This window comes from Cervus elaphus, chromosome 15 (genome assembly GCF_910594005.1).
Source record: "Cervus elaphus chromosome 15, mCerEla1.1, whole genome shotgun sequence".
Classification (NCBI taxonomy): Eukaryota; Metazoa; Chordata; class Mammalia; order Artiodactyla; family Cervidae; genus Cervus; species Cervus elaphus.
In genome coordinates, this window is record NC_057829.1 from 43,774,174 (window position 1) to 43,789,474 (window position 15,301).

The 15,301-nt window shown below is 46.6% G+C and overlaps 1 protein-coding gene across 6 annotated transcripts in view; it reads left to right on the top strand.

Moving 5' to 3' along the window:
* Positions 1-15,301, top strand: part of MARCHF8 (membrane associated ring-CH-type finger 8) — a 114,260-nt gene that overhangs the window by 94,820 nt on the left and 4,139 nt on the right. For 5 of the 6 annotated variants that reach the window (XM_043925098.1, XM_043925097.1, XM_043925099.1 and 2 more), the window contains 4 exons: positions 10,193-10,275; positions 10,503-11,348; positions 12,780-12,960; positions 14,916-15,063. In XM_043925098.1, coding sequence (XP_043781033.1) covers positions 10,193-10,275; positions 10,503-11,348; positions 12,780-12,960; positions 14,916-15,063 — 1,258 coding nt within the window. The remainder of the gene's footprint in view (positions 1-10,192; positions 10,276-10,502; positions 11,349-12,779; positions 12,961-14,915; positions 15,064-15,301) is intronic. The other variant, XM_043925102.1, reaches the window with a different exon arrangement.

A 15,301-nucleotide genomic window follows, 5' to 3' on the forward strand; every position in this document is an offset into this window, starting at 1 on the left:
GACGTAGAGGGTTGAAAGCAACTGGCTGGGATGAGGTTAAACTGTAGTAGAAAACTGGTCTGTCACCTCCTTGGGAAATCCAGTGCTTTAGGTAGAGATAAAAGGAAGGTATTTGCAACCTTAGTCAATAGGAGTGATGGCTATCTCGCCCATCCAATTTCAGGTACCTGTAAACCCTGGGGCTGTGTTGGTTGGGGCTGTTCCAGTGAGGATCACTGTTTAAGGCTTCCCAAGTGGTGCTAGTAGTAAAGAACCTGCCTGTCAGTGCAGGAGACAGAAGTGGGTTCGATCCCTGGGTCAGGAAGATTCCCAGGAGGAGGGCATGGCAACCCGACTCCAGTATTCTTGCCTGGAGAATCCCATGGACAGAGGAACCTGGCAGACTATGGTCCATAGGGTCACACAGAGTCAGACATGACTGAAGCAACTTAGCATGTTGTTGTTCAATCGCTAAGTCGTGTCTGACTCTTTGTGACCCTGTGGACTGTAGCCCGCCAAGCTCCTCTGTCCACGGGATTTCCCAGTCAAGAATACTGGAGTGGGTTGCCATTTCCTTCTCCAGGGGATCTTCCAGACCCAGGGACTGAACCCTCATCTCCTGCATGGGCAGGCAGATTCTTTACCATTGACGCACCAGGGAAGCCCTGAGGACCACTTTACTTCGAACAGAAATCCTTTAGAGGAAGATTGGGATTCCCTGAGGAGGCTTGAATTCACTCTGTCCAAATGAAATTTTTTAAGATACATGGAATCAGCTTAGGCCAGGTTCACTGTGGGGGCTGTACTTCCTCGAGCCTCTGCTGACACCTCTCTGGGAGACTTACATGCAGGAAAGCGCAGCACCCAGACATGGCATTAGTTTACCCCGAGGGAAGCATTCTCATTCAACTCTGGGAACTGGATTTGGTCCAGGTGACACAATTTCTTGAACAAGTTCATGACTAGCAGTGCTTCCTACGGGGAGATGGCAGTGGCAAGCCGCACATTGCTCATGAAGCCTGGAACATGTGTGCCTCCTCCTCCTGCAGCGAGGTGAGGTGACTAAGCTTTGGCAGTTTCCGAAGGCTGGTACCCAGCAGAATATTTTAGAGCTCTGCATGATTTTATTCAGATATCTCAAGAATCATGTGCCTGCCTCTGGTTAATCACATATTCCTGGGGAGAAGTCAGATTGGGCATATTTAATGAACACTTAAAATTATAGCTGTTCTGTTGTTTGGCAAGCAGATCTCAGTGAATTTGAGCATTTAATATTTTCCTGTTAATGTTGCCATTAGATAGGAATGAGGAGTTGTCACATGTCAGATGTAAACACAGCCTTAGGGTCGTGACTCGCTGGCCACACACCTTGATTTGATTGTCACAACCAAGTTTTTCTCTCTATTTCTGAATACAGAGTTAACCAGTGACAGACAGTTTACTCAGACCTATGGGTTAAGTATAAGACAGATGTGCCTTTCTCAATTTATACTGAAGAAAGCAGCTATCTCAAAGACAGTGTACTTATTTCATTGAATAGAAACAAGGAGAATGAATTGGCAGGGTTAATGGCATCACGTGGTGACAGCCTGCTTCATGTGTATCATGAATACCATGTAGACTCACTTTGGGTCCTGATGAAGCTCCATGGTCAGTGTCTTGCTATTTGGCTCTCCTTTTGCACAAATTGACTGACTCTATTTTCTTTTTTTTCCTCCTTATTTATTACAGTTGAGTTTTTGGCTATAGCTTTAGACCAGCAGTTTTCAGTTCTGTTCTGGACCCCCTGGCGGAGCAAGGGACCAGACTAAAGCTGGTTTCATAATAATATGAAGACATGATTTGCTTGTGTTACTCTCACTGTCTCACAAGTGTACAGAGGAGTTTCTAGAGTCTGAGTGGCATGCAAGATGGTATCTTCTGTCTGTCACTAACAGAATGTGTGCTGGCAGTCTTGTGTTTTAAAAATTTCTAATCTTTGGTTGATGTAACCTTCATAAACACACACTCTTTGGGGCCCTCATTCATTTTTCTTTTTTTTCTTTTAGTGTGTAAAGTGACCCTGAGACCAACTAGTTTGAGAACCTCTGTTTTAGACGTATTAATAGAGATGCGGTTGCTCCAGAGTGTCCTTGTTTTATTTATTCAACAAGAGTTCAGTGAACACCTCCTGTGTGCAAGGCACCATGCACAACTAAATAGCAGCAACTTCTGAGTGAATATATTGTTCTAGTAACGTCTTTTTATAAACCTTGACAGTGCCAGGAAAGAAGTGAACAGGGTACATAGATACTGAATAATAGGGGTGGAAAGCCTTTTTTGAGAAGAAACCTGAGGAAGGGCCAGTCATGCTGGGTGGTGTGTGAGAGCACCCCCAGGAAGAGGAAGGAGGGGGTGAAATGCTAGGTGGTGGCCAATGCCGAGTCGCAGAGCAGAGAGGGAGGCGGGGCCTGGGATGTTGAGGCAGCAGTGGGGTTTCAGGCAGGCCTCTGAATATTCTTTTAGATTTTGGGTTGGGGAGGACATGTGCTTAAAGCGATTACTGATTTCATTTGTTACCTAACATGTTGGCTTTAGAGGAAGAGCCTTAGCATTAAGTTTGAGTTCATCTTCTTGTCTCCTGAGTTCTTCTCAGTTGCATTTCCCAGGGCAAAGGTTTACCTGACAGGTGAGTAGCTTGAGCAGAAACTCTTTGCATCTCAAGTGAGTAGATGGTGGTAGCCTGTTGGAATGGGGGCATTTCATCACAGAAACACCTGCAGGTTCACTCTGCAGACCAGTAAGCAGTGGTCAGTAGTATAGCTGGAAGCCTTCTTCTCAATGGAGGCTTTCCGAGAATGGTGTGTCACATTTCTGCATCTCTGATTTTATAAGGTCCTCATAGCAGCCCTATGGATTATTGACCTGATTTTTAAATAATTAAATTCCTGTGCCAGTTGGTGTGCTCTTGGGAGGTGGTGTGCTTAGCCGGGTAGCCCCAGAACACACACAGACTGAGGACTTTGGAGTCAAAAGCCACTGCTTTTGCTACCACCTCATAATTTTCTCCAAGAATTATTGGAAATAAAAATGTATTTAAATTATATTTGAAAAGTTAAATACTTAAAGGAAGTCTGTAATAGTGAAGGGTCCTTTTGAGTAGTAAATGACTCGGAAACCCAGCCCTTCTACCATGGTATTTCTGGTGATTTCACTTCAGTTCAGTTCAGTTGCTCCATTGTGTGCGACTCTTTGCGATCCCATGGACTGCAGCACGCCAGGCTTCCCTGTCCATCACCAACTCCTGGAGCTTACTCAAACTCATGTCCTTTGAGTCAGTGAAGCCATCCAACCATCTCATCCTCTGTCGTCCCCTTCTCCTCCCGCCTTTAATCTTTACCACTATCAGGGTCTTTTCAGATGAGTTAGTTCTTTGCATCAGTTGGCCAAAGTATTGGAATTTCAACTTCAGCATCAGTCCTTCCAATGAATATTCAGGACTGATTTCCTTTAGGATGGACTAGTTGGATCTCCTTGCAGTCCAAGGGACTCTCAAGAGTCTTCTTCAGCACCACAGTTCAAGAGCATCAGTTCTTTGGTGCTCAGTTTTCTTTATAGTCCAACTCTCACATCCATACATGACTCCTGGAAAAACCATAGCTTTGACTAGACCTTTGTTGGCAAAGTAATGTCTCTGCTTTTTAATATGTTGTCTAAGTTGGTCATAGCTTTTCTTCAAAGGAGCAAGCGTCTTCTAATTTCATGACTGCAGTCACCATTTGCAGTAATTTTGGATCCCCAAAAAATAAAGTCTGTTACTATTTCCATTGTTTCCCCATCTATTTGCCATGAAGTGATGGGACTGGATGCCATCATCTTAGTTTTCTGAGTGTTGAGTTTTAAGCCAACTTTTTCACTCTCCTCTTTCATTTTCATCACGAGGCTCTTTAGTTCTTCTTTGCTTTTTGCCAGTCATCTGCATATCAGAGGTTATTGTTATTTCTCCCAGCAATCTTGATTCCAGCTTGTGTTTCATCCAGCCCAGCATTTCTCATGATGTACTCTGCATATAAGTTAAATAAGCAGGGTGACAATATACAGCTTTGACGTATTCCTTTCCCAATTTGGAACCAGTCTGTTGTTCCATGTCTGGTTCTAACTGTTGCTTCTTGACCTGCATGCAGATTTCTCAGGAGGCAGGCCAGGTGGTCTGGTATTCCCATCTCTTTAAGATTTTTCCAGTTTGTTGTGATCCACACAGTCAAAGGCTTTGGCATAGTCAATAAAGCAGAAATAGATGTTATTCTGAAACTCTCTTGCTTTTTCTATGATCCAGCGAATGTTGGCAATTTGATCTCTGGTGACTTTGAGGGTCTTTATATGGTTACAATTAGAGCTTCTGGGAATGTGAATCCATCTTTGCTCAGAAACGATTGCCTTCAATGTAATTTATTGAAAAGTTATATTAGCAAGATTCCCAACAGTAGCTTAAAGACCTGCTTTGTAAGATGGGCCATGATAGAGCCCCTTCAGCTGTTGCTTTCCCTCTAGCAGTGCTGTGACATAGGCCCCTCATTATGCTGGGGATATATTGTTATTCACGTAATTCCAACCCTCTCTAAAAGGCCACCAAAGAAAAGAATTCAGTGTTTGTGCTACTCACTAGACAATACTGAGAGTCATTTGTAATGGAAATCATTTTAGAATTCAGTACACTCTCCTCCATGAATTCTATATTGTACATATTCTATATTGACTTTTTTAATGGTCAGTTTTAATTAATTGCTATCGAGAAAGCTCATTCTTGGCACAGCCCTTCATCAGGAGTCAACATGTATTTATCAGAGCAGCCACAGAACTGGCCTGTCCTTTAATTGTAGATCATTTTGGAAGTTGAATACAACTGGGTGTTTATTTTTAGAAATCAAGAATCTCTCAGAATGAAGCATTTCTTTTCACAGAGAAACTTCTGTGCTAAGCAGAAAGTTTGCTGAAATGCTGTCTCAGTTTGTACATTGCAGTGTCTAAACACCAAGTGAGATGCTATTTGGTTTTATTATTTGAAGTCAGACTTGCTGAGTGGCAGTAAGGACCCGATCTCTTATCTCCTGCTTTGAGGGCAGGAGGGCAGAAGCATTTAGTAACAGGAATTCCTGAGCAGAAAGTAAAGGTAAGGTGGTCTGGTAAGCAGAATTTCTAAAGTGCCACCCCTCCCCACCCAAGATGTCCCACCCTGATGCCCGAAGCTTGTCACTGTGATGAGAGATATTGCTGATAAGATCATTGTACAAAAGGAATCATGTGAGCTCTTAAAGGCAGAGAGCTTTCCCTGCCTGGCGGCAGAGACTGGAAGCAAGAGTGGGCTTGAACATGGGGAAGGATGGATGGGGAATGCAGGCAGCCCCTGGCTGACATCCAGGAAGTAGATTGGTCCTCAGTCCTAAAGCTGCTGGGAACTGCCTTCTGCCAGCAGCCTAAATGAACATGGGAGTCGTTCTTCCCCAGAGCCTCCGCAAAGAAGGGAGGCCCTGAGCGGAGGGTCCCAGCGCGTTGTGGGTCAGATGACATATTTGTGGTATTGAGCCACTAAGTTTGTGGTAATTTGTTAACAGGATAGTAGCAATCTGTTACAGGTGGCAAATACCATCTTTGTAGAGAAAAAACCTCTTTCTTGGTAGCTGTCAGAGCTTTTCACTTCCAAAATTTCTATGCTGACAATGTAACATGTTTTCTTAATTTAGCCATATTCTTCTAAAGGAAGAAATATACATGGCTCTTAGAACATTGATTTTGATGTTTTGGGTTTTTGTTTCTTTGGTAGAAATTGGAGTGCAATGACTTGCTACACTAGTATTGACATTCAGGTCCAAGCCCACGGGCAGTGAGGTTATGCCAGCCCTTTGCTCCCAGGCAGTTTTGTACAAACCTTTTTGTGCATATGTATAAAGATGAATTCTTAAGAGAAGAGTTGCTGGGACAAAGTACACATGGATTTGTAATTCCGAGCGAAATTGCCATCTTAGGTGGGGGGTTTACCAGGTTGCTTTCACACCAGCAATGTGTGAGAGTGATTGTTACCTCATACTTTTGCCAATGTGGGTATTTGATTTTTTTAAAACTCTTGTTAATGATGAAGGCATTTCTCATTTGAGCTTTAATTTGTATTTCTCATTGTGAGAAAGGCTAAGCATCTTCTTATGTTGTAAGAGCCGTCTGTATTTCCTTTCCCATTTTTTGATCAAGTCATTGCTTGATATGTTACAATTTGAGATCCGTTGTAAACACAAGCCCTCTGTATCTTGCCCTCCTTCTCTAGTCCTTTCTCAAGTTCCTCCTGGCTTAAAAAGCAGGCCCAACCAGACCATTTCCTGTGGTCCTACACCTGTTGATGAAAATCAGATGGACAGATTCACTTTTAGTAGAGCACAAAATGTATTAAAAATAGCTTTGCTGGTAAATGAAAAAGGGCCCAGTGGAGTTTTGCAATAGAGAAGGAGGAGGAAGTGGCCGAGAGGGAGGTTGGGATGTAATGTAGTAAAAGGAGCAAGGGAAGGAAGTGAAGCAAAAAGCAGGTGGGGAAGGTTAGGGTGAGGGGAGGTACAGCTGGTGTCCCGCAGGTAGGAAGTCCTCTCTAGCGTCAAATTGCTAAGTTCCTTCCAGGGACTGAGAACACTACGTGTTGAGTCTGTTATGACAGGCCTGCCAGTGGTCGTTTGTTCTCTTAAAGGGAAACAGAGGTGGGGGGGCATGCCAACTTCTACCAGGGATATGTGATAAGTTTTCTGTTTGCTGTAAGTGTTTGGCAGCCTTGATAAAATCATTTAGAACAGTGCATTGATAGAAAAGCCACCATTAAGTGACTTGAGGACAGCAAAACAAGCTTGTCATTCCTAAGAAATAAGAGCAACTGGGATTTAGGCCTAGACAGAATCCAGAGGTTTATTTGGGCATAATTGATTACAACATCTTAAAAAAAAGGGGGACTTTTATGAAAATTTTTTTGCAGTGAGATTGCTTTACATTCTTTTTCATGACTGGAATGTCTCTTGTTTGAGAACCAACAAAGAACTTGAGGAACAGAGGGCTTCAGTTTTCTCAACACATTTGAATTGTCTCATCATGAACATTCACACCTTTTGTCAGTAACTGCAGAGTCTTGTGTGGCCTGATCCTCCCTCGAGGAGGGGAAAGTATGTTCCCCCGTGTTGTGTGGGCACAGAGTCTCCTTCTCCCTTAAGCCAGCACTGCCCCACAACCTCCCACACATCACCCCACTCGCTGTTGCTGTCCAGAGGAGCTAGGGAGCTATTGGCTGAGCGTCTGAGAGGGGACTGCAGCCTCTTGACTTACCTAGACTCCTCTGGTTAGACCCTGGAACTGTGTTTGAAGCTGTCTTCCTCATTTCATTGTCGCCATTAAGTCCTTGTGGGTAGATTGATAGATTTTACTCAGCCTGATACCAGCAACAAGTTGAGCTCTTGAAAGATGCTGTCGCTGTGCTTGGGGATCATTCTGCACGAGGACTGGTCCTGACCTTCATCACGTACTCTTCTCTAGCTGATGATGGAAGGAACCTCTCCAGGGGCTGTGATGGCCCCGTGAGTCTTGCTCATTTTCTTGCTTTTGAGAAGGGTAAGGCATGTGTTGGTTTGTATGTATGTAAAGCAGCAGTTTTCCCATAACCTCCTGATCTAATAAGAAGGGAGAGTTTACCTCTGCTATTGGGAGGCTTGTTGAGGCTTGGGTGTTACCTGCTGAGAATGTTTCGTGATGTCCTTTGTGGGATCGGAGAGGATGGAGTGAGGGTAGGAGCACAGATGGAGGCGGTTGGAGCTATTCCTGTTTACTGAACAAGCAGAGCCAGGTCTCGGGGCCACTGCAAGCGCAGACACGACTGTGTGGGAGTCCCCGTGGCGCACCTGAGACAGGAGACTCCCAGGGAGAGGATGACCGATGTCAAGTGTGTGGCTAGTCTGGCTGCCGCCTCAGTGCAGGTTTTTGTTCCGCTCTGAGGCTCTTCCCTCCTGCTGCTAAGCCTTGCCCCCTTCAGGGCCTTGGATAATGTGAATTGTTACCCTGGATGTCCCTTTTTCATGTGAATTACTTGAGGTTCAGAACAGGAGTAAGAGAACATTTTGTCTTGATTTCAGCTTCCCATCTGACTCCTGCCTCCTCTCAAGGACACTGACCCTGGGAGCATCTCATTCCGCAGATGAGACCCGACTCCCCTTTCACAGGGTTTGCCTTCTTTTCAGAATATAGACAGTATGTGTGTTTCATGAGGCTCCTGTCCTCAGAATGTAACAGGGAAGGAGATGACAGGATGTTGCCTTGTGTCTGGATGAGCATGCACTTGGCCATTCCTCACGTGGGGAGGGCACTTCCTTCTCTGCCTCAATCCGAGTGACTCAGCTTGACCCAGCAGCCTCGAGGAATGAGAGCTGAAGGCACAGGGATGCGCACCTACTTTCCTGTCCTCCCTTCCTCCCAGGTCTGCTTGGGGAGGCTCCTTCTCTACACCATGACTGGCCTTTGGCCCTGCCTACAGATACTGAACAAAACTGGTCACCCTCACAGGTTAAAGAAGGCAGTGAGAAGTTCAAGGAGGCTGTCCATCTCAGAGTAGGGTTGGGACTGAATATCAGAGACCAGGCCGATAGTAGGAGCTAGGGACATTAGTGTGGCTCTCCTTAGCCCGCCTCCTGCGATATAACAGTAAAGGCTCCCTGTTCCCATTTCGGGAGAATAGAGGGGCCCATGACAGCTGTCTGGGAGGAGGGTGCAGGAGAAAGGGTTGTGGGGAGTGGGTAGCTCATGCAATGGGAATGTGGTAGCAAAGTGTTGAGGACCCCCCGCTTTTGTTTTAGAAAGAATCGTAACCAAGTAGTGCAAGATTATTTGGGGGAATGTCATTTTTCTGGCTCCAAATAAACTTTAGATTCTTAAGAACTTTGACCAAAAATGCTTTTAGAAAATAAATGTGGATTCTTTGGTGACTCTGAAGATGTGCTTGTTGAGTAATACTACATAATTTTAGCATATACACGTGCCATGATAACGTATAACTTCATGGATCAAGTTTCATTAGGTTGACTTGGGTCTACGATGATGTTTCAGCTCCGTGTTGAGGAGCAGGAGTCACTGTCCAATGAACCTCAGGCAGAGTGCCGGTTCTCTCTGGTTCTGTCCAGGCTGATGCACATGCTAACAGGGGAGTTGGTGATGCAAGTCAGGGGTTCCTTAGCTGCAGTGCCAGGATGAGAGTATGCCCCGGGGGTGACACTTCGCAAGAGTGGAGGCTTGGCCTCAGCTGGAGGATGGTGGCCAGAGTGGGGCTTTCCCGAATCAAGGGACAGGGCTGAGGGCCTTTTGAGTGGGCCTGGGGAGGGTGGGGAGGAGATGCTGGCTTGCCCTTGATAACAGACTCAGTACTATTTCCATGTGGCCCCTGAGGTTGCACAGAGCAGATGCTCCCTCAGAACAACTGTCCTAAGGAGGGAAGAACACACTTGCTGCTATGAGGGCCAAGGAAGCTCAGGAGTCAGTCTTGATGAGGCCTCGCAAGTACCCTGCAGAGGCTGGAGTGGAGGTTGGGGGACACCCTAAACAGTAGTTGTACAACCTCAACTCAGCTGTACTCCCTGTTCCTATTTCTCTCCTCTGCTTCTCTTTCCACCATGGTATTTCCTCACCCTCTCAGATCTTTTCTCTAAGTTTGGCATGTTCAGGGAGTCTCCCCTCTGTGTAAGGAGTGCTGGCAGGGGCTTGGGAGTTCGTGGACCCACTGCCAAGTGGTGAGGGCGGAGGAGCTCTTGTGTCCTGCCAACCTCCACAAGGATGACCCCAGATACAGGGTTAGAGAGTGCTGGCCGGGGGGAAGTAAGGCTGGCAGGGAAGGCACCTCACGTTCCTTTTGTATTTGCATGCACCTGTGGTGCTTGGTTTCTTGGCTTATGTATGAACTAATTTAAGTTTAGATGCTTAGAAGATGAATGACCATTGAATCCATACAAGGTGGATGCTGCTGCTCCACGGTCTCAAATATTCTTGACTACAGTTTTACCTTCATCTGAGAAGAGAAGAATGCTTGTTCTGTTCTTGGCTTGGCTCGTAGGGACCTAACATGAGTACTGCTCACTGAGCAGTGGGCAGCAGCAGACCCAGTGCCATTCAGGAGAAGGTGTTCGTGGTCGCCTGGCTCTCCCTAAAAACTGACCAGAGGTATGTGTTGCAGGCTGGGTGCTCCTCGGTGGCGTCGGCTCCAGTGTCCTCCTTCGCTCGCACTTCCGTCACGCCCTCCAATCAGGACATCTGCAGGTAACACTCTGCACGCTGCCGTGGCTCGTGTGCGTCCTGGGAATACGCGTTAATGTCTGCAGATTCTTGATTCTCCGTATGCCTCTGCTCTGAACAGTCAGCCTGGTTTTATGTGCTGTGTGCTCACCAGGTTATCATGCGAGTCTCATTTCTTCACTTTGATGTCTATTCTCTTTTAATATTGTTTTTACTTTCTGTGCTTTTATTCCACTGTTCTCTGCATGCAGTTCCAGTGCAGTGTTTTCTGAGTGTTGTCACCACAGTCCCGTGCCATCTGCTGTTGTCTTGAAAGCTCCTCCCTGCCAGAGTTCTCTGACCCAAGGGCTTACTGTGACAGTTGTCTGTCAAGATACAGCGCAGGCGTCAAAGAGAAATTCCTGTGGTTCAGAGTGGGTCCAGGCCTTGAAGCCTACTAAGAATACCAAAGCCAGAAGAACACTAAAGTTCTCAAAATCCCTAAACGATGTGGGTGAGAACGCCCGGGATGCCTTGGAAAGTTTTGACTACGTGGAGAGAACCTGCTCTGAAGGGAAACTGGTACTCCCTCAGGACCCATGTCTCAGAACCAACAGGTTCCACCAGAGAGAAAGAAGAATACTGAATCGCAAAGCCCTGGGCAGTTCCAAGCATTCTTATGTCTCATCCCTTTCTGCCAATCGTTCAGCAGCCTCAGAAGCAGGAGCCAGCAAGGGGGGCATGCATGTCCTGCTTCTGGATGAGAAGGCGGATGGCGAGGCCCTGTCCCGAAGCCGGAGGCTGCTGCGGTACCTGCTGTCACTGTCACACGGCTCGAGCACCAGCAGCCTGCACCGTTTCCACGAGCTGGAGAGCCGTGCCACCAGCCCACAGCCCGCCAAGTCCTCCAGCAGGCTGGCCGGGAGTGCCGGCTTCTACTCCGATGAGATGGGGGATGACGACGTCTTTGAGGACAGCACATCTGCAAAACTGAAGAGTAGGGTGCTGCGGGCGCCCCTCTGCTCCGTGGAGAAGGACAGTGACCTGGATTGTCCTTCCCCCACCTCTGAAAAGGGCCCCCGCATCTCTCCTGTGTCCACATCAGGGGATGCCTGCAGGTTGGTTTGCCGAGAACCACCATCCTGGCCACCTCTGCTCCCTGTAGCTCCACGGCCTCATCTTGCTTTAATATGTGAAGTTTCCGGAGAATGTATAGGCAGTTGTACACAATTACAGATGAATAGTTTTTCTCCAGAAGGATAGATTATTGATATCATTTGAAAATCCAATTTCTATGACATGGGTCCCCAAGATAGTCTCATAGATGGTAAAAGATGAAGAAGCTACACATATTAAAGGCCAAGCTGACTCTTCTCAACCAAAAATAAGTAGCCTTTGCATAAAGAAATTGGAAGAAGGAATAGTACCTCCAGTCTTCTAGCCTGATGGTCTAGATGTTAAGCGTTGGCTTCCCCTCCAGGCCTCGTTTTGACCCCCTGCTCCACCTGCAGCTCCGTGTGTGGGGGAAAGGCTGTTCTCCAGCAGCTGCTTTCTTCCTTCTCTTTAACTTGGATGCAGCCACCTCTGCCCAGATCCTCACCCACTTCCCAACTTTATCTTCCCGGGTGTAGCATCCTTGTCAGGCCTCCAGAAGCTTTCAGAATTTCCTTTTGTCACCACACTTAGCCTTCTTCCCCATTCTCACCTTTCCACAGCGTCCCCTCCTCAGGATCAGCTATTATTTCTTTCAACAGCTGGATCAGATGCCCCCCTCATAGACACAAACAGCTGAGAGCCTGGCCTGGGCCAGAGCCCAGCTCCTTTTAGGCCAGGTATCCCTACCTGCTCTCCAGCTTCTGGAAAAGGCCCTTCTGTTTCTCAAAAATCTGTTAAGTTTCTTGAGGTTAGTGCCTACATCCTGTTGCATGCACCCTTAGAAATAATGATTTAAATTTCTCACTCATTGCTGAGTGGTCCTGAAAAAGAAATGAAATGGCAGTATCTTATAATGGTTTTTCAGGTCCAGGAGAAGCTCTGTGGTTTCTCTGTTTACTTGCTGATAGAGGACGGGAATATGTAGTGTGGTGTGTGAAGGTGAAGTCAGTGATTATAGCTAACAAGCAATGTTCATCATCCTTCCAAGTTCCTGGTATTTTTGAAAGGTAGAGTGCTGGTTTTGTTTTACACAGGAATTTTACCTCTGATTATTTTAACGTCATAAGTTCTGGAAGATGCTTCCACGTTGCCTTAAAATCACCTTTTAGTGAAGTTCTAAAGTCTTACCCAAAATGACTGCTTTGTCATTTCTTATATCATTTTTTCCTCTCTGATGCCAAATGCCATCCAGACTTTCCGTGTTGGTGCGGTAAGCCAGAAAGTTTTAGTTTGTAGTAGCTGTTTTCTTTTGTGTTTGTATGTTTTTGTGCTTATAGTCATTTCGTGATGTTTGTTTCTGAACATTTTCCTTGGGCGGACTGACCTTCCACTGAAGCGTCGTCTTCCCTGTCGTGTGGCCCTCCTTCTAAGGACCGACTTTCCTTCCGCTGCAGGATCTGTCACTGTGAAGGGGATGACGAGAGCCCTCTGATCACGCCCTGCCACTGCACAGGGAGCCTCCACTTCGTGCACCAGACCTGCCTGCAGCAGTGGATCAAGAGCTCTGACACGCGCTGCTGTGAGCTTTGCAAGTACGAGTTCATCATGGAGACCAAGCTGAAGCCGCTGAGGAAAGTACGTGCGGGGCCGCCCTTGGCGGCGGTTCCGTCTCGCAGAGACGAGCTCCTGAAGAGTCAGCGCTTGGGGTTGGGTGGGCCACAGTCGACCTGTGTTCACTTCTTTCGGAAGTGGAGGCCAGTGTGTACATTCATGTTACTGGTACCGATTTCCAAGTCCCCTCTCTCAAGAACAAGCTCTTTCTGACCGTTCAGTGATCATGTTTTCATTTTCCTTGAAACTAAGACTGCTTGCTTGTCTGTATCAGTCATTTGGCCCTTGACCACACACCGCTTTGTGATGTCTTGGTCTGCATTAGACTTTATATGTATTAACTATTCAGGCCTTGCCTCTAATTAGGACCACATTGTGGAGATTAGTGCCTCCCCTGCACGAAACACAGCCTAATGTAGTAAATTTATTTTTATAAACTTGTGACGAATATTTGCTAGATAGGAGGTGGGGGCAAATGGGAAAAGAAAGGAACCACAGGCATTACATGAAACACAACTCTCGTCAGGTCTTATATCCTTACTTTTTCTGAGAGGAGCCTCATCCGGCACTCCCCTCCTGTGTAAACACTGGCTGTTTTATGTGTCTTTGTACCTAGCATATGGAGAGGTTTTGTTTGGAAGAATAAAAGACTTGTTCTTATCTCAGAACTTTAGTACGTAAATTGCAGGGAGAATCACATAATCAAGTAATAGCACTTGATGTGCCAATAAAACGCTAACTTCCATGGGGACAGCGCATATCAGATATTCAGAGAAGGAAGTGTTCATTGTGGATTGAAGTGCTGGGGAAGCAGAGTGGGGTGGCATCATAGAATGTTTGGTGTTGAAGCAGTTCTTGAAAGATCACTAGGATATAGAGAGAAAGTGAAAGGAGTCTAGAAAGGTTGCATTGTCTCCAGAGGAAAGCATCCAACCTAAAGGTAGGTGAGCATTTCAGAGGAGGATGAAAGGCTGAAACTGAATGTATCTTAGAAACTCAGGGGAGTGTTTTAGGAGGGAAACCAGGTGAAGATACAGTATCACACCACAGCAGAAAGCAGTCTAGATGTTAGAGAAGGCAGGCCCAAGCTACTTTAAAAAAAATGCTTTTCCCCATAAAAGCCTTATCATTTATCAGGTACCTTACTCTATACTGATCCCTCAAGTAAGGCTTATGGCTCTGTGACCAATATAGGTAGTCCACGAGGCTCTACTTTCAGCTTATCCTACATAGAACCATCTGGAAAGGCTGTGACTAGCTAGGGCTGGCAGAGGATATGCAGTGTTCACACTTGTTCTTTCTCTCTACCTTTATGTGTTTTCTTCTGATTCGGAAACCGGTAAATGAAAAAGAAAATCTGGCTATTTGGAGTAAATTAATGAGCTCCTAGAGGAGATGGGACTGGGACAGACTGCTTGTACCAGGAACTCTTAGCATCGATTTCACGGTGTTGCTGCCAAAGTAGCAGAGGACCAAAGAGTGAGCGTCTCCCACCATCACCTTCACGCCATAGGGCCACCCATCTGCTAGTGTGTTGTGGTGTCATCCGCCCCCCTTCTTCCCCTCACTCACGCCAGTCAGCAAGTCAGGGAAACAAAAATGTGCCACCTGGGTCTTGGCCCAACATGCTGTTTTCATCTGGACCAAAACCATAAAATCTTTTTATCAAGCCAGTGAATGCCTGCTTGCAGGAATAAGCAGCCAGGGGGATTGGATTGCTGGTGGTGATTCATAGCTCATCTCGACCCCGGCTTCTCTTCATTGCATAGAAAGTTGGCTGTCGACAGAATACCAGAGCCTGGTACCTGGTTGAAGCCACATGGTTTAAAGGGAACGACTCAGTGTCTGGGGAAATTCATCTAGCTTGGGCGAGGGGTAGCGGGGAGGGAAGCCGGTCTTGCCATCAGCAAAGCTCTCACCCCGTCGTAGCCCCTGAGGCCCGGGAGCCTGAGCCTCACATCTGTGTGCTGTCTTTCCAGTGGGAGAAGCTGCAGATGACGTCCAGCGAGCGCAGGAAGATCATGTGCTCCGTGACCTTCCACGTCATCGCCATCACCTGTGTGGTCTGGTCCTTGTATGTGCTCATCGACCGCACCGCCGAGGAGATCAGGCAGGGTCAGGCAACAGGTACGTGGTCAGAACGAAAGGTGTGCCCAGCCAGGGTGTCCTGAATGGCACAGTGGGTCTTAGGATTGGGGTGTTACTCCATGTTGATTTCCAAGTCCAACCTCCAGTGTCTGGGCTTCTGGAGGGAGATATCAGTTATGATGCACCATACATCCTTTTTGGATGTTTCTTGTGCTGTGGTGGTAGTTTGTATAACCCAGTCAGGGGATTTCCCTGGCAATCCAGTGGTTAAGACTTT